Below are 21,673 nucleotides of genomic sequence, written 5' to 3' on the forward strand. Positions count from 1 at the left end.
ACAATCATTATGATCAGATTACTTTAGAATCATTGTTTATATACATATTAATTATCTATCTGTATTATTTATCACTTCTATTATAATCTCAAATGGGAAATAACTTATCACAACATGCAAGGGACAGGATATACCTATGCAAGAAGGATGGTGAGCGTGAACTGAACCTCAGCTCATGTGACCTTAAAGAGTTACCAAAGCGAATTCTAAAGTTCCGCAAGACACTGACACAGCTAAACGTTGGAAAGAACTTCTTGACAGAGTTCCACAACAGTATCGAGAAGTTCCAGCTGCTCGAGGGTCTGGTCGCTGATTCGAATGAACTGAACGACGTATCAGCATCTCTTTCGTCATTGGCGCACCTCACACACTTGGACCTCTCAAACAACCTGTTGACCAATGTGCCCAACAACATGAGTCACCTCACATACCTCAACATATCGATCAACTCGATCCAGTCCTTCCCCAACGCCCTCTCACTGCCCATGCTGCAGGAGCTTCTCTACGCCCACAACAAGGTCTCCATTTTCCCGACACCCATCCTCGAGCTCCGCCATCTGCGCACACTTGACCTCAGTGGCAACCGTCTGAACTACCTGCCCGACGAGATATCACATCTGTCGGCCACGCTGCACACCCTGGACCTCTCTGAGAACAACTTCACATCGTTCCCGCCACCCATATCAACGTTGTCCAACCTTCGAACGCTGCGCATCGGCAGCAACAACATGGGTACACTGACACCAGTGTTCACCACGTTGACACATCTCGAGACACTTGACTTTAGCGGATGCAGTCTGACCTCGTTCGACTTTGACCTCTCCAAGCTAATGAGCTTGACAGAGTTGTCTCTGGCTCACAACCGTATACCAGAATTCAGCGTTCAGACTGCGCTCTCATTGGGCACTCTCAAGAAGATGAAACAGTTGGATCTGTCAGCGGCCGGCTTCAACTCGATTCCCAAGCAGATTGGCTGGCTCACTGGCCTGCGTCGTATCAACCTGACCCAGAACAACCTGACCAAGGTACCTGGCGAGCTCAGTCTACTGAACCCATCGATCGACATCCTCTTGGTGCCCAACCCGTTGGAGTACCCATACGCAGAGTGGATCAAGGAGGGCATACCCATCTTCTTGCAGAACATCAGACCCTACATGAAGGCCTACGCACCCAACTGCTCAGTCAGTGATCTGCAGACACAGTTGAAGGTCAACACACCCAACCAGTTTACGATCACAGCAGTTGACTATGCCGGTCAGGCCAGGATCAGTGGAGGAGATGTATTTGAGGTCAAGATGATGCTGGACGGACAGGGTGCATCGCAGGCTGGTGAGACACCCGCCGGAGCGTCCTTCTTGAAACAGATCGATTGCATCGTCAAGGACAACTTCAAGGCTCAGAAAGCAAGCCACCTACACTGTATTCTTTAACTCAMCCTCAAAGTGGTACCTACACGATCCATGTCAGCAGTGATTCTCTACCTGTTAAAGGTTCACCATTCATATTGGAGTTGGTGTAAATGTATCACCGTCCATCGATTGTTGTAATAATAATAAAGTTTGTGACTGTGTGGCGCGTATTTAGTTTGATGTGAACTTCTCACTTTAAATATAGTTGTTGATGAACACTTCACTACAAATAATAATATTGAGAATAAGCAGTAGTAACAACAACAACAACAAGTAGATGCTTGTACTTATATTACTGTAAATGGGTTCTTACTTCTCTAAAAAGGTATGTCTGGTAGTAGATAGATGTCTTGTTATCACTGATAGATGACTAACGATAGGATACAACAATAGAAATCATTGGAAAGAGAGTTCGCAGACATTGAAGACAAGATACTAAAGTATGAGGATGCTGTATCCAATGCTAGGTTGACACAGAGAACAGTGTTCTCTCGTATCATTCTATATGGTCTATTATTAGAGTTATTACTGTTCCTTTGGACCTACTATAGAACACGATCATCATCCTCAGCAGAGCACTTCAATGACAATATCTTATACTACTCCCTATTGGTCATTTTCCCAGTCACGTAGGTTGGAACCTTGCACTCAATCCTTCACTACTACTGACTAGTCGACTAACATGACATGTCATTTGTAGTATGTATTGCTTTACCAAGATATTCAACTATATTTATGTATACAAGATACATCACAATGAGAGCAAGTTGGATGTTCTCAAGACTCAACTTCAGCAAAAGATAGATGCAAGGAAGAAGGAGACTGACTATGACAATACTCAAAAGATAATAGACAAGTATGAGAAACTTATGAAGAGTAAGCATCATCTGGTTGGTTGGTTGGTTGGTTGGTCAACATGTTGGCATGTTTAAGACATTACCTAACCGACTCTCAAAGACACAAGCCCTGATGGTAGGACTAAGGTCACTACACCTCCCTCCAAGCAACCTTTGACAAGGGTTTCACCTGTCAAGTCCACTACCAGTTCATCTAGGGTCACCAATAGTATTCAATCACAACTGCAAGAGCAGTCCTCTTTGAGACATAGACCCATGCCTCAGCAACAGCAGCAGCAGCAATATCAGCAAAGTCCTTCTTCTTCGATCGGCAGTGCTCTTATCGATTCACCAACTTCATCACCAGCGGGAAGAAGTGTCAACACCACGCCAAACATTCACTCTCAACTACAACAACAGCAGCAACAGCCACTACCGCCACCAAAGCGCCCGCATGTACTGCAACCTGTACCAATTCGTCCACTTCCAAAGGGAGTCATACCAATCAACAACAACAACAACAATGCATCATCACCTCAACAAAGGCAATCCCAGCCACCCAAACAACAGAGTTGGTTGGACAAGGTTGTAGATTACATCATCTCTGACGGGCCAAAGTATGGATCGCCACTCATTTGCCACAATTGTCACAACCACAATGGTTATGTTCCAACCCATGAGTTGGAATCAATACGTAAGTAATACCACTGATGCCGCCATTCTCAAGCAGTCAACTAATTATTCTCATTTCCAATCTAAAGAGTTTAGATGTAGATTCTGCCATACGTTCAACCAAAGAGGTGATGATGAAGTGAATGCAGACGATCACGTAGATAACAACAGCAGCAGCAGCAGCAACATGTCAGCTGAAGTAGATGACATACCTACAGGTGACGTAGTCAAAGAGGACAAGGAAGATTTGGATGAGCCACGCCACGATGCTGAGGAACAGCAACGCTCAGAGAACACAAAATCTACCAACGATACTGGCAATGCCAAGAAACAAGACGTAGCAAACCGATGCGACGATGACTGATATCACCAATTAGCGTTGTTCTTGCGCCAATACATGTTAGGTACAATAATAGTATACATGTTGCTGTTTATAATTATTCGTTGTTGTCATCATTGTCATCGCCAACGGCAACATTCTGAGCTGCAACAACACCATTCGCTTGTGGTCTCCATCCTGGAAGCAACGATTGCAACATTGGTACAAAGAACTGAATGATCTCTGTCATCAAATCTGTTTCCCTTGGAACAACTACTTGTTGCTCAGGTTGTTGTTGTTGACCCTGCTCTTGTTGTTCCTGTGGTTGTTCCTGTGGTTGCTGCTCTGGTTGCTGCTCTGGTTGCTGGGCATTATTGTTGTTGGCATTGTTGGCATTATTGGCATTGTTGGCATTATTGACATTATTGTTTCTTACAACAGGAACGGCAGGAACAGGTGGCCTGCGAAGGACATGCATGTAACTATAATAACAATTGATACATAGTTAGAGACCAGTGTCTAAATGATTGGTGACGCGTGAAGAAGTACCTACAGATAATAGCCAACACCAACACAAACTAGTGTAAATGTTCTTTCCAATGAACCTCCATGAAGGAATAGACTTAGCATCAGTAGTCTGAATATTATGCTCAATATGGTGCCACCATTGATTCGTCTAGGTGGTCGCTGTCTGTTTGCTTGATGAGGTTGTGCTGCGGGCGCAGCAGGGTGAGCTGGAAGTTGAACAGGGATTGCAACAGGAGGCAACTGGGGACCAGCAGTCAAATGTTGTTGTCTAGCATAGAAGAGTATCTGCTGCTGCTGAACCTGCATCACTTGCAACATATTGATCATCTGTTGAATGCCTTGTGGTTGTCCAAAAGGCATAATCGATGTTTGGTTGTTGTTTGCATAGAACTGAGATGGTGTTGGTCCATAATTAAATGAGTTGGTATTGGTACTGTTGTTGCTAATGCTGTTGTTGTTGTTGTTGTTGTTGTAATTGATTGCAGTCACTGGCATTGGAACAAAAGGTTGAGGGGCAAAGTGCATTTGACCTGGACGGAAAGTGAAGGACATGACCTGTGGAGGTACCATGGGAGGCATTGTGAATGTTTGCATTGGAGATGATGTAGCACTGCTTGCTGGAGAACGAGTTGAATCGATTGGTGCGATAGGTGTGGAGGTTGATGGATTGGATGTAGGTGTTTGACTTGGAATAGAGTCAGTCTGTTGCTGTTGCTGTTGCTGTGGTGGTTGAGATGGTGACGAAATTGAGGCCAATGGCTTGAATTGAGGTGTAACAGAGGATGGGAGAGGCTTTCTCAGCACAAGATGTACGGATTGAGGCAGGGTGAGATTGCTCTGCTTGAAGATGTTGGACAGTTGTTGTTGATCCTCTAGACACTTTCCAGCAAAGATCAACTTCTGAGTGGAGGGATGAGGCTTTGACTGCAGAGTATCAGATATCAACTGCTTTAGGTCGGCCACAGTGTTGCTTAAAGCTATTGGTATCAATGGTGAATTGTTGTCTGATGAAGAGAACACAATGATCTTAATTTGAACCATCTGTTGTTGATCCATCTTTATGTTTTAATAATAATAATAATAACTAGGTTTATATGAGGATATATATTATAACTCTTTGAAATATTTATGTATTGACTTGCAATGATAATGAAAGTGATAAAGTACAACTACACAAGTGAGTCACTCACCCTCTCACTTTTTCACCTCCTGGTGAAAAAAGCCCCCAGCACCACGATGAAAAAGGCAACGTCCAAGTTGAGATGACGATGCATGCAGTCTGTCTTTCATACCCATTCGATTGAGATTCATTTATTACTTTGTTACCTCTTTGGCACCTTCAACAGTCATCTTTCTAAGCTTAAGAGGCTTGTTGTTTCCATTGTCACCAGCGGCGGATTCAGTATTCTCCTGGTCATCATCTCCCTCTTGTTGGTCATCGTCTTGTTGGTCGTCATCTTGTGCATCATCGTCCTCGTCGCCATCGACATCGTTGTCTGCCTTGTTACCACCGAATCTCTTCTTGTTTGTGTTCAGTGTCAGATACTTCTTGTAGTGAATCTTCAATAGGTTGTTCAGGTTGGCCAAGTCTCCCTCTCCATCCTCCTTTCCTTTGTTGTTGTTGTTGTTGTTGTTGTTGTCTGATGATGAAGTTGCTGCCGCTGCTGCTGCTACTGCTGCTGCTGCTGCCTGATAGTCGAAACCATTGACAGGATCACTAAAGCCAGTGTCAACATTGAACGATGTAATGTCAAGAGTGCAGAGTAATGGAGAGTCTGCCTGGTTTGTGATCACTGGCATGACCAACTTGTCACCAGACACCACGAACGACATGAACAGTGGTGAGAAAGGCAAGTCAACACGCTTTGACTCTACCAATGTTTCAGTCTCATCGAATCGATAGGTGATGATGATTGGTCTCTCCTCGATCGAGACAAACAAAGTGTTGTTGGCGAATGCCAGTGGAATGGTGACGAAATCCTCCTTTGAATCAGTGTCGGATCCCTTGACGTCCACTGTTTGCAACAGTGTTCCCTCCTTCCATCTCCAAACGTTGATCGTTCCATCACCTGATCCTGAAACCAGTATATCTGGTCTGTTTGGGATGATAATGAATTGAGATACGAACCTGGATAACAACAACAACAACTTATTATTAGTGTCTGACACAATATTGTACGTAGTTGCTTGAATGCTTACGTCTTGTGACCCAGACAGAAGTTCTGGATATCGAATGTATTTGGATAGTTGCTCACTCTAATCTTCTCATCACGGTCAGATGTGATTAGATAGTTGAAACATTGTGAGAAATGCTAAGTGTCGTGTTAGTATGAGCGGTACCAATGATGATGATCATGATCAAGAGACATACAATATCAGTGATAGCAGAGAAGTGACCCAACAAGAGGTTCTGCTCATCACCCTCCTCAACACCCTCTGTGATGTTGTTTGAACCATCGATGTGGTACAAGTAGACATCACCATCCCTGTTTGACAGTACAATAGACTTGTCATCATTGGTGACAATTGCTGTGAATATCTTCTTGTTGGTGTTACTAAAGGTAAGATGTATACATATAGATTAGTTTACAAGTTTGTTGTTGTTGTTTAGTGCTTGGTCCATCACAATACTACTTACACTGTCTGTGTGCAAGTGATAGAGTTGTCTGTTGTGTTCAGTGTCCAAATCTTAAAGGTCTTCTTTGGTGATGTTGTCACAAAGTACTTTGAATCTGGCTTGTTGCTGAATGTAAGTGATTGAACATCCTGATGATCACCAACATATTGAACTGTCTTTGTACTATTATATTGAAGTTATTATCATTGTTAATGTCACCAACATATTGTTATATATATATACATACGTTAGATTATATGCATAGATTGAACTACCAATTGAATATGCAATCAAGTTCAAATGAGAGGAATAAGAGATTGCTGATATTGGATGTCTCTTGAACTTTGACTCTGATGTTGGTCTTCTCTTTGGTTGTTGTCTTGTTCTTGCCATTCCCTGTTGTTGTAGTTTGTATGAATAATTGAATAAGTGACTCGTCTGCCGATTATGAATGGTTGATTGTCAAACAACTTCATCCCTTTTCAGTTCATAAGTACTCGCTTCAAAACACGAAGTATTTGATGTTCAAAACAGTTAACTTGTCAACATTGTACACAGATAATACTAATATATATATATATATACATTGTCATCAAGAATGGTAGCAAAGAAGGAGATCATACAGATATATAGAAACATACTGAGGAAGGCAAACAGAGAGTTGCAGTATTCAAACTGTGATTACTTTAGGTTTAGACTGTCAAGTGCATTTAAAGAACCTGTACCAAACAAATATATACTGTCTCGTAAATACCAGGTATGTGTTCATCTTCATTCGTTAGTGTAAGCTAGCTAGCTAGCTAGTTAGTTAGCTATCTTATTGCAACAATATTCAAGACAAACACGAACACTTGACACTATTTATTTAACATTGATTGATTGACATATATCACACAGGATGCCATATATCTATCTACCAATCTAGGTAAACTAATGTAAATAAAGTTATCACATCTGCCGCAATTGCAATTATGGTCAATGCTCAATGCTAGACACATTTACTTGGTACAATTTGATGATTACGTTTGGATCATACACCAAATTACAACAACTTGTTCTAGCAACTGTATTATAAGCGTTTACATGATCCCTTCACAAGACACACACACACACAATCAATTGATCGATCAATCATTCAGGACCATTAAAGCCAAGAGGCCCCAGAACCACCACACCAGCAAAGACTGTTATAAATTGGAACGAAATGACGAGTTCTGGATCTCCATTCAAACCTTAGAATTGTTATTTATATCATATGATTAGTAGGTACATACTACTCAACATGTAGAGAGTATCCAATAAGGGTTGATCAATAATGTTATTCTATTAATCAACTAGATAGATAGGTTAGTAATAGAATGGATGACATTGAAATGGAATCAATGTCTGAACAAACATCATCTTCATCACCATCAACAATAGCGGATGGACGACAACAACAACAGAATGTAGTTACAATCAAATCACATAGAAGGATAAAGTTAAGAGACAGAGAGAGAAGGGTAAAGATAATAACTGTGAGAGCATCAGACTCCCCAGGTGGTTTACTACGCTATGACAACTCTGGCGTCAAGGTCACTGGTCTGGACTTGGCCAAGGACAAGACACTGCCAATGGCAAGCGATCAGACTCCATCACCCGACAGCACTCCATTCTCCATTCGTGAATACCTCAGTCTAATGATGGGCTTGGAGGAAGTACGTCACAGACGTCTTCACAGAGCTTTGTTGACCGAACTGATTGGCACTGCTGTGTTCACCTACCTTAGTGTGGCCATTGTCATTGCTGTCGTCAACTTTTACAACTTCTCTGTCAACTACCGTGGGAATCCATTGGGAATGGTGGCCAATCCTTGGCAGGCATTCTTCATTGCTGCACTGCACTGTCTGCTACTGGTGATCATGATCATTGCCTGTGGTCCCAACTCTGGTGGCATCCTCAACCCTGTGATCACATTTGCCACCATGATTACTGGATTCACAACGATTGCCAAGGGAATACTTTACATCTGTGCACAACTAGTAGGTGCAATCATAGGATCCGCACTTATATATGCATCAGTGCCTCACGAAGTATACAACAGGACACTAATGGCAACTTGCCAGTTTGGTAACCAAATGACTAAGCTCAATGCACTGGCAGCAGAGTTTGCATTTGGTTTCTTCAATTTGTTGATAGCATTTAACGTAGCATTGGATCCACGACAGGTAAAGACCTTTGGTGTACTTGCCCCGCCACTCATCATTGGATTTGCACTGTTCATCACTTTGTTTGCTTCTCAAGGTCTGTTGTCCTTCTACGCCGGACCTGGTTTCAACATTGCCAGATGCTTTGGACCTGCTGTGGTATCTGGAAATTGGGAAAGTAGGTGTCCTTCAGACGACGACCTCAACACATCTAACCAGCCTGGTGATGCGCATCACCCATCCACCCCAGACTTTTGGATATTTATAGTTGGACCTTTGTTAGCAGCCACTGCGATCGGCACACTGGTGAATGTCATTCCGCCATTCAAGTATGAAAGATGGAAGTGTCCCAATTAAGTTCAAGATGGTACACCCACCAGGGAAACCTCGTGCCACTACGGCTAGCTCTATGATCATTTGAGGTGGACCAATGACTGATCAGTCAACTTTACTAAAGATGATTCGTCGCGGATCTGTCCTTATTCATCCAAACTGAGAAGAGATCAATCTCAATTATCATACTGCTATGTAAGTTTGGTATGTCCATTGGGAATGGACATGCACGTAAAACCATCGATAGTAGATTGATTGTTAGACAAACCGTATGACGGTTGTTGACGTCGTTATCTCAATGAGCCAGACACCACCACTGACAACAAACAATGACCATTGCTGGTTGGGTACCAAGTGATCACACACATCATAATGCTGCAAAGAAGATGACAATGAGAACCTTCTATCTTGCAATAAGACCCTGTTTAAAAGAGTCTATTTATGTTGATGATACACGCGCAGATAATAATCCTTTAGAGACCAACAATAGGCTATGAGAGGGAATCGGCACTCGTTCGTCTGTCCACACACAGGGGTTTGATACCCCATTCAGCAAAACGACAAATCTGTAAAAATTTTATCTACAATGGCCGTATCAATCACGGCCAATCACCTGATCAGATTGATTCTGCGAACGATTGAGAGAATCACTTGCTGCGAGAGTTTGACACGGAATACCTCGCGAAAGGGATGTGACCTCCATGCCGAACCGTTTGAACGTCCAAACCGCTGAATTAGACTGATGGTCAATGAGCCCAATCCCTATCTCTTTCTCCACACTCATCTCAAACAAAATCAACGATTGGCTGGATGTCCTCTACCTAAACTACATCTCATCTCTGAATTAATTCATACACAACTCAATAGTAGTAGTAGTATTGATTGTAGTGAGGGTGCGAGATTGATATTGAGTTGTTGTTGTTGAGACTAACCCCAACTAGTTAGTCCCTGTCAACCAATCAAATGTTGTTACGAGCACAATCCAAACACACACACACACACATAATAACCCAGTCGGTCAAACCATTTGTCCAGCCATCCAGTAAGAGATCAACTTTTAGATACATAGATAGATAGATAGACATCAATCAATCAATCAATCAAGCAATCAATCAATCAAACAAACAATCATCATTCAATCATATTACTCAGCCACTCACTCACTCAACTCACTGAATCAATCATTCATTCCGGTGGTTGTCCCTGCAGTATTAGTATACATACTTTATTAATTAGGTTGTAGCGTCGTTTGCCTTGTCTGCATCTGTCCACAGATATTTTGCATAATAATATATTACATCGCACCATAAGGAGTGATCCAATCAAAACATCTGACCGCTACTTCACCTTCAAACCTTTTATCTTCCCAGTGGGACCAGACATATCATACAATTTATATTATTATTATTATTATTACTTAAATTAATATCATTACAACAATCAGTCTTTGGTACAACAACAACAACCACAACAAACATCAATATTACAATCAACAACAACATAGAAAGAAACCAAAAGGTATGTGATTGAACATCCCAGGGTCACTACGCAATTCATTCAACTAATTGACGACTCGTCATCTTGTGAAAACAAACCATCCATTCCTTCCCATCCATTCAACAACATGTGTCACTTTGAATCCTTTAGACGAATAGGAACATCCAAGTTATATTTAGATAACAACAACACTCATCTGTTGTGTAGAGATATCAACTGTAGGTTATTACGATCCCCTTTACACTTTACTCACCGCCCCCAATAGGCCAAAAGGCCTCCACAAGCACAAGTGCTTCAGCTTATGGGTATTTTTGCAACATAGTCGGAACACACACACACAACCCGACACACACACACACATACCCATCACCAGTACCACTCGCCACTTTGTGATTCATTGCACCCATCCATCATTGTGTTGTCTGGGTTTCCAGACGACCGTGATACTCTCCAGATTACCCCTTTCTTGCTTGGGTCTCTCGTATGGGCGTGATAGTCGACTGAGACTCGTACCTCAATGATCATTCGATGTGTTGCTACATCATCTCATTGCAGAGGGAGAGACACCTGATTGATCGTAGTGGTAGCTATTTGACAGTGTCAACACTTTGATCAAAAGTTAACTATTGCACTCTATTTAACCTATTGTCCAACATATATACTTTGTTATTTGCTTGTATCATCTATACTATGACATCATCACCTTAATCAATCAATCGAAATACTAACTTTATCCAATCAATCAACCATTCAATCAATCAGTAGTTGGAACACTTATTCCAACCTTGTATTATTACATACCTTATACAAATATAACACATATTCATATCATATAATATCTATATAATCATATATATAATACATACATACATAACAAGTCATGGGCAACATATGTTCAGCGCAAACCGAGAGCTCAAAGTCCAACCATGAGATCAACTCGACCATTGAGAAGGAGAGAAAGAAGAAATATAATGAAGTCAAACTGCTGCTGTTGGGTGCTGGCGAGTCTGGAAAGTCAACCATCGCCAAACAGATGAAGATCATACACAAGAGTGGTTACAGCAATGAGGAGAGAAAGGAATTCAAGGTCATCATATACAGGAACATCTTGGACAACATGCGCATTCTTCTGGATGGCATGAGCAGGATTGGACTGAATGTCGACCCTGCCAACCAAGAGGCCGTTGCCATGATCCGCGATTACACCTCCCTGCACTCTGCCGTCGCCGACTCCAACTGGACCGAATTGGACGAGGACAAGGGCAAAAAGGTAAAGGCTCTCTGGGAGGATGCCGGTATCAAACAGGCCATGAAGAGAGTATCAGAGTTCAGTACTCTTCCAGACTCTGCACCATAGTATGTATCAATCAACTCATTTTAGACTCGAGATTGTTACTGACATTGACCATATCCACTCTTTTCTTTCTCTCTTTCACCATTAGCTTCTTTGAGAATATAGATAGAATGACATCCAGCGTATACCTACCTACGGATCAGGACATCTTGCACACTCGAGTGATGACAAGAGGTGTACATGAGATTGACTTTGAGGTTGGAAGGATCAGGTTCAGAATGGTCGACGTTGGAGGCCAGCGAAGTGAGAGAAAGAAGTGGCTGTCATGCTTTGACGACGTGACTGCCGTCGTGTTCTGTGTGGCACTGAGCGAATACGATCAGCTGCTCTACGAGGATAATGCCACCAACCGTATGAACGAGTCACTGCGTGTGTTTGGCGACGTGTGCAACATGTGGTTCATCAACACGCCAATCATCCTGTTCCTCAACAAGTCGGATCTGTTCCATGCCAAGCTCAAGACGGTGGATCTGTCCGAGACATTCCCCGAGTACAAGGGAGGCAAGGACTTTGAACGTGCCGCCAACTACATTCGTGAGCGTTTCCTTCAGATCAACAAGAATGAGGCCAAGAACATCTACTCGCATGTCACATGTGCCACAGACACTGACAACATTCGTGTGGTCTTCCAGGCTGTCAAGGACATCATCTTCACTCAGTGCATCATGCGAGCAGGACTCTATGCCTAAGCACACACACGCACACTATCACCAATCAATCAATCAACCAACCAACCAACCAACCAACCCACTATATTCCATGTGACCGCCATCATCAAATACCCTTCATATATTATATCGGTAGATGTCCGCGGACAAGCTATGTAGTACTGTCCTCTCTATGAGACAAACATATCAAATGCACACACCAAGGTATGAGTTGTGGATGGCAACTCTTCACCACACATCGTCATCATACCATACCATACCATATCAACCAACATGGACTCAAAGTCCAATCTATCTCTAATGTGTGCGTGTGTGTATCCATCCATATATTTATTAATAAATATTACTATTTCGTTTATTATTATATTATATTATATATATACCAATAATTATGATTCTGGAGTAGAATAATAATAAGGTCAGCGGGTAATTGAAATTTACCATCGATCCCCCTAATTTTAATTAATTTTAATTATAACCATATTTGGTGATGTTCAACAACATACCCCTCATACACTCTCGTATTCCAACAACAACAAACACCACCACCAACAATATATATCCTCCATTCCTATCACTCATCATTATCCTTTGAAACTACAAAGATTAATAATACTAATTAATTGGTATAGAATGAAATCAATAGCTACTATATCTAAACTAAGGAATATCAATAGATTGGTTGTTCCATATGTAAATAGGTCAAACACTCCTTTGTTCGTATGTATACAAATACAATCATGGATAATGTTAGTTCTTTTAGTTAACAATGACAACATCCAATATTTAGGTACAGAGTGATAGCAACAAGAATTTACCAACGAAAAGATACATTGGTATCACTAGTACTGTTGAAATCCTTTCTTTCGGACAATTGACACCAGAGAAGAAGGAGAAACGACATACTGGAGGATTCATAGATACCAAGGTTAGCCAGTTGTTAACAGAGAAAGCTGCTGGGTGGCAAAATATTGTCAAGATCAGAGAGGATGAGACCGTATTCAGGGCAATTCAGACTATGCACAAACATAGAGTTGGTGCCGTCATTGTAATCGACAATGAGAATAGGATGTCTGGAATATTCTCGGAGCGTGACTACATGAAGAAGATCATTCTGAGAGATCTCTCTAGCAGGACCACCTTGGTCAAAGATGTCATGTCTCCACACGTGGCCACTGTCAGTAGTGATACTTCCACTGCCAAGTGCATGTCAATAATGATCAAAAGAGGATTCCGTCATTTGCCAGTGATCGAGGACAACTCACTAATTGGAATCGTATCCATTGGTGATCTTGTCAAGCACATCATCTCTGACCAGAGAAGTGAGATCGATCATCTAAAGGAAAGGCTCGGAGGACCAATGGGTATCTAGAGAGAGATAACAAATCATTGATTTGATAATATCAATCTCAGAATGTTGTGTACTCTTCTACTTCATTTGTATATATTCATAACTCAGTATTATCTAAACACAACAACAAATACAAATAAATAATGATAAGTTGTAACTGTATATGATATGTCTACATCAACTACAACAGGATCAAGGAGAAGGAGTGCAAGGGATGATCAACAAGATGACAATGATGATGTGTGGTCTGAAGAGGAGGTAGAAGAAGAGAATAGAGACAAGGTTGGTGAGACATCCACACAACCATTGCTCGACACAAGAATGTTGCATAAAGTAATGAGAGATACAGCAAAGATATTCAAACAGAGAATACAACTTCAAAAGAGAAGGTATGTTTTGTAGATGGCTCAGCAACCTTGTCTCTATATTAACCAATCCAATAATAGTGTGGACACATTGGATGTAGTTCTTCAAGAGTTCTTAAGAGTGGTAATGGAACACTCTACATCATCGTCATCATCAAACAAAGACAAGACATCGAATGTGATGACAGTTGAAGATATCCATCGAGCAATGATAGAGCTGAATCTTGAGTTTCTTCTTCCAAGAGTTGGACTGAGTGTTCATCAAAGGTATGTACCAACAATTTGTTGTTGTTTACCTATCCTAGAGTGTACACATACAAGCAAACTTACTATTTCCAAACATATATGTCTAGTACTGAAGAGGATGCCTCTCATGTTATTAATCCGATGTTCTATGAAGACTAACTTGGCAAGTTGCCCATAGTTGGTCAAGATCAAAAGTTGCGATTGAAGGATTGGGCAAGTTAATTATTATCAATTTATTCCATTGTGGGGTTCAGTGAACAGCAACAGCATTGAACAACAACACCCCATCTACTAAAGACAAGTCTATTACTTGATTGTTCATCATTCAACATTCCCAACATATTAATCTATCTCATTCACTATACATATAATATCTATATTTCTCTATTATTATCGTCTTTATCATTAATCAAACATTAATATGTCAACTACTGCTTCCAAACCATCAGCACCACAGAGTGCAGAGACTACTACACCTGCTGCCATCGCTCCAAATGCTGACTATGATAGGTCTTTGTTGCAAAAGTTCATTGGCCAGTCATCATTGTTGAAGGATGGAGTACTGGGACAATGTGCCATGTTTGCCAAGATGATGGTCACCTTCTCATCGATTGGTTCATTCGAGCCAGCTCAGCTGTCTGCCAAGCAACTCAAAGGTGAACTAGCCGAGTTTGGTGTTACCGACTCCAAGAAGGACAAGAAGAAGGATAAGGGTGACAAGAAGGATAAGAAGGATAAGAAAAAGGACAAGGGTGATAAGAAAGACAAGAAGGACAAGGGAGATAAGAAGGATAAGAAAGATAAGAAGGACAAGGGTGATAAGAAGGACAAGAAGGATAAGAAGGACAAGGGAGACAAGAAGGAGAAGAAAGAGAAGAAGGAGAAGAGTGATAAGGAGAAGGCAAAGGATGAGAAAAAGGCTCTGAAGAAACAAGATAAGGAGGAGAAGAAGGGAAAGAAGAACAAGGACAAGGATGACAAGAAGGACAAGAAGAAGCAGGAGAAGGAGGAGAAGAAGAAGGAGAAGAAGGAGATTGGTCTCACTGAGCGTGTCATCACTCAGACCAGAGCACTCCTGGACGACGACAAGTCTCTGGGCTTACTTGCACCATGCATGCAGTTGATCAAGTGTCCATCAGGACAGGACGAGGCCGAGTGTAAGAGGATCAAGGAGCTGTCCATCAAGCAGCTCAAGAGTGAGATTTGCTACAGCCAGTTCCTCACCAACCTGCTCGAATGCCAAAAGAGTGGCGGCAAGAACTGTGTCACCAGAAACATCGGTCTCGCATACACCTGCAGGAACATCACTGGCAAGACTGGACTGTCCACTTCAGTCTTCTCCAAGTCATACTAAGTTATAGTATCCATTTCCATCTTTGTGCCAATGTCATCACCAGAATGGGGCCATTGGATTGTAAACAAAAATCAATCATCAAAGGGAGCCAATCTCTTTTGTGATTCACAATAAACAATCTGAATGAACATCATTCATACATACATACAATCTAACATATATACATAACAAATGAGTTTGGACCAAAGTGATCAATCAGCTGCATCAGTAGGTCAAACACTTGATGAAGCTGAGGTAGGTCAGCGACACCTCCAAAACCATCTCTCTTTGAATCAACCAACACTGACTGACCTATCACTCTCCACCACACTGCCCAACCCAGACTACACAGCCAACAGGTCTATCGTTTGTGTTTGCCGACAGTGATACCTTTTGTAATGAGCTAAACGAACTGTACTCCTATGTCGAGTTGTCGTCACTTCGAAAGACAGAGATATCAACATTATTCACAGAGGACTTGAACAAATGTATGTTTGTAATCTTACAGGTGTCCAGTGATGTACTCATCACTGACCATCGCGCGGCCCACTCTACAACAGGTACAGGTGGCATTAAGAGATGGACTGAACTTACGACAGAAGAACACATTGAGTTCATTGAGTCAACACTCTCCTATCTGGACCTCTCGCCAAACGGCAGTGTAGAACACTATCAACGATTCTTGAACAAGGCTAGCATCATCCTATATGTGGCACAGGGCAGTGATGATTCACACCCAGAGAAAACAATGACTTACAACTGTCAGCTGCTACTCAAGTCCAACTGTTTGCCATTGCTACTACAGGTCTTGCTCATGGCCTCAAAGTATGAATATACACACAGGATCACTCTTCTCCATCATTGACACAGACTCTAACACATACACTACAACACTATCAGTATCTCCAATGCAACGATCCCACCACCAACAGAGACAACAGATCAGTTGCAGCAACAGGTACACCATCACATTAGACAACAAGAGGCAAAGGCCCGCACACCAAATGTCAACTCAAAGAAGGCAGACCACCTGATGTGTACGATACTCAATATCATCTATCATATAGTGATGGTCAATCAGGGTGACCCATTACTTCAAGGTGGACAAGGTCAGGATGTGATCGAGACCATGATCCGTCTAGTGACAGAGTTTAGCGATATTGAAGGCAATCGATACCCTGTAAAGAAGATCATCTTGGTGTTGTGGAAGACTATGACTGCACACTTTGGAAGCTTCTCACAACTGGAACAACTCAAAGAGAATAGACTAAACTCTTGCCACTTTGACAAAGGTATACATAATTGGTTGATTGTGGCCATTGTCCACCTCCATGCTGACCTACATCATCATAGACACACCAAAAACATCTCCATATGACGTGTATAACTTTATCAAAGGCACAAGTCGATTCCATCACCAGGTGCGACACTCTAGCCTCCATCAAGTGACCTCACATCTTGCACATACAAACAGTGCCTCATCGATATCACCAAACCCAATACCAGCACTATCCAATCGAAAGTTTGATATTCTTCGACTGCCCTCTGCGCTGGGCGATTCACTGAGAGTGCTCGAGAAGAACATGTACCCGCCACGACAATTGTACAAAGACATCGGAGTGTCCACTCCTTCCAACAGGGACGCCACAAACACAGAGCCAACACCACGTATATTCCTAGACACCTGCTCACCATTCGAGCAGTTCTACTCCTCCAACCTATCCACCCTATCCAAAACATTCATTGTACTTTTAAAGATACTGCTGGCCGCAGTACCAGGTGTGAAGAGCTACACTGGTCCAATTAATCTAAAGTCTGAAATCACTATTGGTAAGTAGTCAGTCTGTCTGATAGGTGAGAGACGTACATCCAGTAGACCTAACATGGGAACACACTACAGACTCTCCATCACCAGGTCACTCTGCCAGTCTTGTAGAGACAATGCAATCAGCCGTTGACTTTCTCAGACACAAAGAGATTATATCCAAAGCCTTGTTGGCCATCCTGCTGCTACTACTCAAACATGCAAAGTATAACCGTATGCAGTCGTGAGTCATCCCTTACATTGATTGGTGCACTTACCAACTATCCACCACACAACAGAGGTACTTCAGTTTGAGAATCTGACACAGATAATATTCGACTCGAATGGATTGGTGCTGGCGTATAAGTACCTTGTACAAGAGTCCATCGAGAAGTTCATCAAGGCACAGAATATTATTCCCAAAGAGGAATTCTATCCTGTGGACCAAGAGACCTCTACATCAACAGGTAACCTATTATTAATCATGCCCCAACCTGTCACGTACACTAACCAACTAATAATAATTACTACTTAGAATGTTGGAGGAATTTGTTTAGTACTGCATGTCTACTTAGGATAATCCAAAAGGTATCCAAGTATCATCCATCTAGGTTCACCGTGATTCCACCCTCCAAAGCAGTTGTATGTTTGCTCATCTTTAAAATAAGACCTGACCTAACCTCCTATCCACTCGCCATCAACCAATGACAGAACATATTGAAAAAGTATTCTGTTATTGAGCAGCCCACAATTAGAAAGTACAGTCTAAAGATCATCAAGAGCCTTCTTCCATATCTCACCAAGAAGTGGAGACAGAGTATGTCTATCAATCGATCAATCAATAATCCAAAAGGGGATGTAAACACACTAACTAACCAATTATCCATTAGACAATATGAAAGTGATCACAGATATATTCCTCCATGTTCCTATCCACATCAATGATGTTTGGCTTTCACAGCAGAATGAGTTGACCCCACAAGAGGCCAGCGAGATGGAACAGGCCATCACTGACAGGATCGAAGAATACCACCAACGCAACTATGAGCAGTGGTACGACAGCAACACACCGCGTCTGCTGGGCGAATTGATGTACTCTCGACAGGATCCACTGGGCATGAACGAGATTGACTTTACGCTCAATTCATTGGAGCTCACCGAATCAGAGAAACAACAGTCCATTCAGTTGGCCGATGTGTTGTGTGATACGTCCTCATCGACGCTCATGATCGTATTGGACAAGTTGGAAGATCAGCTTCTCTATGAGCAATGGAATATCCAGAAGCCATCATTCTCCATCCAGGACAATGCCCGATCAAAGCACTCACATGGACACGATGAATAAACCCGGGTTGGTCAGCGCTGACGCACCCGCCACTCGAGGGGGTGACAAAAAGGAAAAACGACACCACCTGAGGACCCAGATCCTTTATTGGTTTGCCATTGAACACGTGTTCATTCATTCACACTTTACTTTATTATCTGTACTATTAGTATACATTTCAGCTTTATAGCAGCAGAGACATACAGACAACAACCAACAATGTTCAAGTTACAAGCTAGCCTGTTGCCATTGGCATATGGCATCATTACAATGTCATCATTCATATTGACATTGATCTTTGCCTACTACCTGCACTTTGCCCGTGTGACCAGAACACATTGTGGACTGTACGAGTTCCTGCCATCAATCTCATCGACCATTGGTGACTTCTCACCAGAGATGAACATATACCGCTACGGAATGGCCCTGACAAGTGGCCTGCGTCTCGGCACCATCTACCTCAACCACTACCTGGCACACGAGGACCGTCAGACTCTGCTCTTGCAGTCCAGTCACTTTGGACCATCTGTGCACGAGTCTGTACGCAAGCTTGACTGGCTCATCCCAGTGTCCACCGTGCTCGATGTGCTGCGCGTCTTTGCCGCTGGAGGTTGGATCTACATCTCGTCGTCGGAGCACCTCTTTGCCCATCAGATCGGCTTTGTCAGCTACGTCATCTTCTCGTTCGCCTTTATGTACACACACAGTGCCGTGCTCTACCACACACGCATCAAGTTCAAGTACAACGCTCAAGGCAACCGTAGTCTGAGCAGCTTGCTCCTCACCAGCTACAGCTCCAAGACCCAAAAGGACATTTTCTCATGGAAGTGGAAGGTCATCCTTGGTATCACTCATTTCCTCCTCTTTGTTGGCTCCCTCAAGTACTTTGTTGATCATACATTCTACTGTGTCTACTTGTGTAAGTTATAATCGCCATTCGTTGACTAACTGACTGACTGACTGACTTCAAACAACAACAACAACAACAGCATATAGCAAGTACTCGATATTCGAATGGCTGTTGGCGTTTACCAACGTTGGCTATGATACATTGACGTTCCTGGAGTTTGATGGTCTATACTTTACACTTCACAGAGACAAGAAGGACTTTTAAAGCTGGTCCACTGGCAACCTGGAACACTTCATCCAAGTTGGAACAACTCCTCGAGGAAACAAGCGTGTCATAAAATTACACAACTATGTAGAACATTTACACAGTAGTGTCGAATTTTTACATTATTATGATTTATTTTGATTTTTTTTAAAACTTACTCACTCTTCCAATGTGTGCTCGACTCGCCCACGTTCGATTCGCTCACCCAGCCTGCTTTTCAATTGCACAAGACAGTTTCATAGTCTCCATAATCGTTGCACAAAGACATCTTTTAGTGAGTGTATGTATTATGTTGGATTTAGACTCACGCGATCAATCAATGACAGCAGTTGAACTTACATTCATCTCATCCATCAACAATCAACAATGACGACTACACAGTAATCCAGAATGCCTCCCAAGATCGATCCATCTGAGAAAGTTGAAGGTAAGCATTAAAACAATATATTCGACGAAGAACTACTTGCGATTGATAGCACTACATAGTCCAGGTCGTCTGGTCAGCATCTGTTGCATTTACAACACACTAGCATCTGTTGTAAGGGAGACACAGAGATGACGTAGCGGTTGGACCTAGTGGGTTCGAGTGGAGAACAATTAGAGTTGAGAGAGGTCTACCCGGCGAGGGGGTAGACAATGCATTTTGTTTAACAACACAGATTATGACTAAGATGATGACAGACGTTCTGCAAAAACAACATCAACAATGATTATCAAACAGGTATCCTCATCAATGTTGGTTGAGACCCAACCACCCAGATATTAATATCTGGTATCACTCTAATTAGTTTACCTCCGTGTTGCTGGAGGTGAGACTGGAGCTATGTCCACTTTGGCCCCAAAGATGGGTCCCCTTGGTATCTCCCCAAAGAAGGTCGGTGATGATATCGCCAAGGCCACCATGCCATGGAAGGGAATGAAGGTCCAGGTTAAGCTGACCATTCAGAACCGTGTTGCCGTCGCTGAGGTTCTCCCAACCACCTCTGCCCTCGTGATCAAGGCCCTCAAGGAGCCACCCAGAGACAGAAAGAAGGAGAAGAACATCAAGCATCATGGCAGCGTCCCCCTCGAGGAGATCATCAAGATTGCCAAGACCATGAGACCCAAGTCCATGGCCATCGACTTCAAGGGCACCGTTCTCGAGATCCTCGGAACTGCCAACTCCATCGGCTGCAAGGTCAACGGAAAGAGCCCAAGAGATATCCAGCAACAGATCCAAGATGGTACCCTCGCCATCAATGAGTAATCTCCCCCCCTACTACTCTTCCTCATAATAAACATCCCTAAAATGTCTGCATATTTGGTAACACCAATACAACACTCTATCTGTTTGTTGTCATAATTAATTGTTTGATTGGTCGTGGTTTGTTGATATAAACGAAGTTCATATACATCCGTTATAACTTCCAACCCCACCAATAATTATTCAAAATTAAATTAAATAAACAACACTGTTTGAATTGATTCACCACACCCACCAAATTGGATATTGCTACACCTTTATTTGTATTAGCAACAACAACAGCAAACAACAACAAGAAGAACTACTAGATACTGTATCAAGCAATAACAACATTAATATATCAACCTCTCTAGTGTAGTAGTAGTTGTAATAATATAGGTGATTGATTGATTGAGGTGAGTGGACAATGAGAACAACGGAATGACTGACTCATTGTCGGTCATGTGATGTGGACCACCCATTTTCATTTTGGGT

At 42.3% G+C, this 21,673-nt stretch overlaps 13 protein-coding genes across 13 annotated transcripts; 11 read left to right on the top strand and 2 right to left on the bottom strand.

The window, feature by feature from the left end:
• Window positions 1-92: 92 nt before the first annotated feature.
• On the top strand, window positions 93-1,430 carry SAMD00019534_090710 (hypothetical protein; the record flags this gene model as incomplete). The annotated part of the gene is made up of 1 exon (XM_012895485.1): window positions 93-1,430. The coding sequence occupies one exon, from the start codon at window positions 93-95 to the stop codon at window positions 1,428-1,430; it is 1,338 nt and encodes a 445-aa protein (XP_012750939.1).
• A 280-nt stretch (window positions 1,431-1,710) lies between these two features.
• SAMD00019534_090720 (hypothetical protein) lies at window positions 1,711-3,281 on the top strand (the record flags this gene model as incomplete). The annotated part of the gene is made up of 5 exons (XM_012895486.1): window positions 1,711-1,734; window positions 1,803-2,038; window positions 2,110-2,265; window positions 2,374-2,939; window positions 3,007-3,281. 5 exons carry the CDS (start codon window positions 1,711-1,713, stop codon window positions 3,279-3,281), a joined length of 1,257 nt encoding a protein of 418 aa, XP_012750940.1.
• Window positions 3,282-3,354: 73 nt separating this feature from the next.
• Window positions 3,355-4,820, bottom strand: SAMD00019534_090730 (hypothetical protein; the record flags this gene model as incomplete). The annotated part of the gene is made up of 2 exons (XM_012895487.1): window positions 3,355-3,718; window positions 3,790-4,820. 2 exons carry the CDS (start codon window positions 4,818-4,820, stop codon window positions 3,355-3,357), a joined length of 1,395 nt encoding a protein of 464 aa, XP_012750941.1.
• A 258-nt stretch (window positions 4,821-5,078) lies between these two features.
• Window positions 5,079-6,774, bottom strand: SAMD00019534_090740 (hypothetical protein; the record flags this gene model as incomplete). Its single annotated transcript, XM_012895488.1, has 5 exons — window positions 5,079-5,859; window positions 5,964-6,076; window positions 6,136-6,319; window positions 6,403-6,564; window positions 6,629-6,774. 5 exons carry the CDS (start codon window positions 6,772-6,774, stop codon window positions 5,079-5,081), a joined length of 1,386 nt encoding a protein of 461 aa, XP_012750942.1.
• A 184-nt stretch (window positions 6,775-6,958) lies between these two features.
• On the top strand, window positions 6,959-7,165 carry SAMD00019534_090750 (hypothetical protein; the record flags this gene model as incomplete). Its single annotated transcript, XM_012895489.1, has 1 exon — window positions 6,959-7,165. A coding segment is annotated over one exon (207 nt), but the record flags the coding sequence as incomplete, so codon positions are not given.
• A 598-nt stretch (window positions 7,166-7,763) lies between these two features.
• Window positions 7,764-8,924, top strand: SAMD00019534_090760 (hypothetical protein; the record flags this gene model as incomplete). The annotated part of the gene is made up of 2 exons (XM_012895490.1): window positions 7,764-8,726; window positions 8,787-8,924. The coding sequence occupies 2 exons, from the start codon at window positions 7,764-7,766 to the stop codon at window positions 8,922-8,924; spliced, it is 1,101 nt and encodes a 366-aa protein (XP_012750944.1).
• A 2,353-nt stretch (window positions 8,925-11,277) lies between these two features.
• On the top strand, window positions 11,278-12,440 carry SAMD00019534_090770 (hypothetical protein; the record flags this gene model as incomplete). Its single annotated transcript, XM_012895491.1, has 2 exons — window positions 11,278-11,753; window positions 11,840-12,440. 2 exons carry the CDS (start codon window positions 11,278-11,280, stop codon window positions 12,438-12,440), a joined length of 1,077 nt encoding a protein of 358 aa, XP_012750945.1.
• A 612-nt stretch (window positions 12,441-13,052) lies between these two features.
• SAMD00019534_090780 (hypothetical protein) lies at window positions 13,053-13,791 on the top strand (the record flags this gene model as incomplete). The annotated part of the gene is made up of 2 exons (XM_012895492.1): window positions 13,053-13,139; window positions 13,210-13,791. 2 exons carry the CDS (start codon window positions 13,053-13,055, stop codon window positions 13,789-13,791), a joined length of 669 nt encoding a protein of 222 aa, XP_012750946.1.
• Window positions 13,792-13,938: 147 nt separating this feature from the next.
• Window positions 13,939-14,540, top strand: SAMD00019534_090790 (hypothetical protein; the record flags this gene model as incomplete). The annotated part of the gene is made up of 3 exons (XM_012895493.1): window positions 13,939-14,159; window positions 14,217-14,402; window positions 14,489-14,540. 3 exons carry the CDS (start codon window positions 13,939-13,941, stop codon window positions 14,538-14,540), a joined length of 459 nt encoding a protein of 152 aa, XP_012750947.1.
• A 262-nt stretch (window positions 14,541-14,802) lies between these two features.
• On the top strand, window positions 14,803-15,735 carry SAMD00019534_090800 (hypothetical protein; the record flags this gene model as incomplete). Its single annotated transcript, XM_012895494.1, has 1 exon — window positions 14,803-15,735. One exon carries the CDS (start codon window positions 14,803-14,805, stop codon window positions 15,733-15,735), a length of 933 nt encoding a protein of 310 aa, XP_012750948.1.
• A 171-nt stretch (window positions 15,736-15,906) lies between these two features.
• SAMD00019534_090810 (hypothetical protein) lies at window positions 15,907-18,863 on the top strand (the record flags this gene model as incomplete). Its single annotated transcript, XM_012895495.1, has 10 exons — window positions 15,907-15,969; window positions 16,058-16,202; window positions 16,275-16,539; window positions 16,615-17,006; window positions 17,068-17,544; window positions 17,615-17,752; window positions 17,818-17,985; window positions 18,054-18,160; window positions 18,230-18,335; window positions 18,409-18,863. 10 exons carry the CDS (start codon window positions 15,907-15,909, stop codon window positions 18,861-18,863), a joined length of 2,316 nt encoding a protein of 771 aa, XP_012750949.1.
• A 198-nt stretch (window positions 18,864-19,061) lies between these two features.
• Window positions 19,062-19,956, top strand: SAMD00019534_090820 (hypothetical protein; the record flags this gene model as incomplete). The annotated part of the gene is made up of 2 exons (XM_012895496.1): window positions 19,062-19,761; window positions 19,832-19,956. The coding sequence occupies 2 exons, from the start codon at window positions 19,062-19,064 to the stop codon at window positions 19,954-19,956; spliced, it is 825 nt and encodes a 274-aa protein (XP_012750950.1).
• Window positions 19,957-20,779: 823 nt separating this feature from the next.
• SAMD00019534_090830 (hypothetical protein) lies at window positions 20,780-21,202 on the top strand (the record flags this gene model as incomplete). The annotated part of the gene is made up of 1 exon (XM_012895497.1): window positions 20,780-21,202. One exon carries the CDS (start codon window positions 20,780-20,782, stop codon window positions 21,200-21,202), a length of 423 nt encoding a protein of 140 aa, XP_012750951.1.
• Between the last annotated feature and the right edge of the window lie 471 nt (window positions 21,203-21,673).

Source organism: Acytostelium subglobosum, assembly GCF_000787575.1.
Source record: "Acytostelium subglobosum LB1 DNA, scaffold: scaffold21, whole genome shotgun sequence".
Classification (NCBI taxonomy): domain Eukaryota; phylum Evosea; class Eumycetozoa; order Acytosteliales; family Acytosteliaceae; genus Acytostelium; species Acytostelium subglobosum.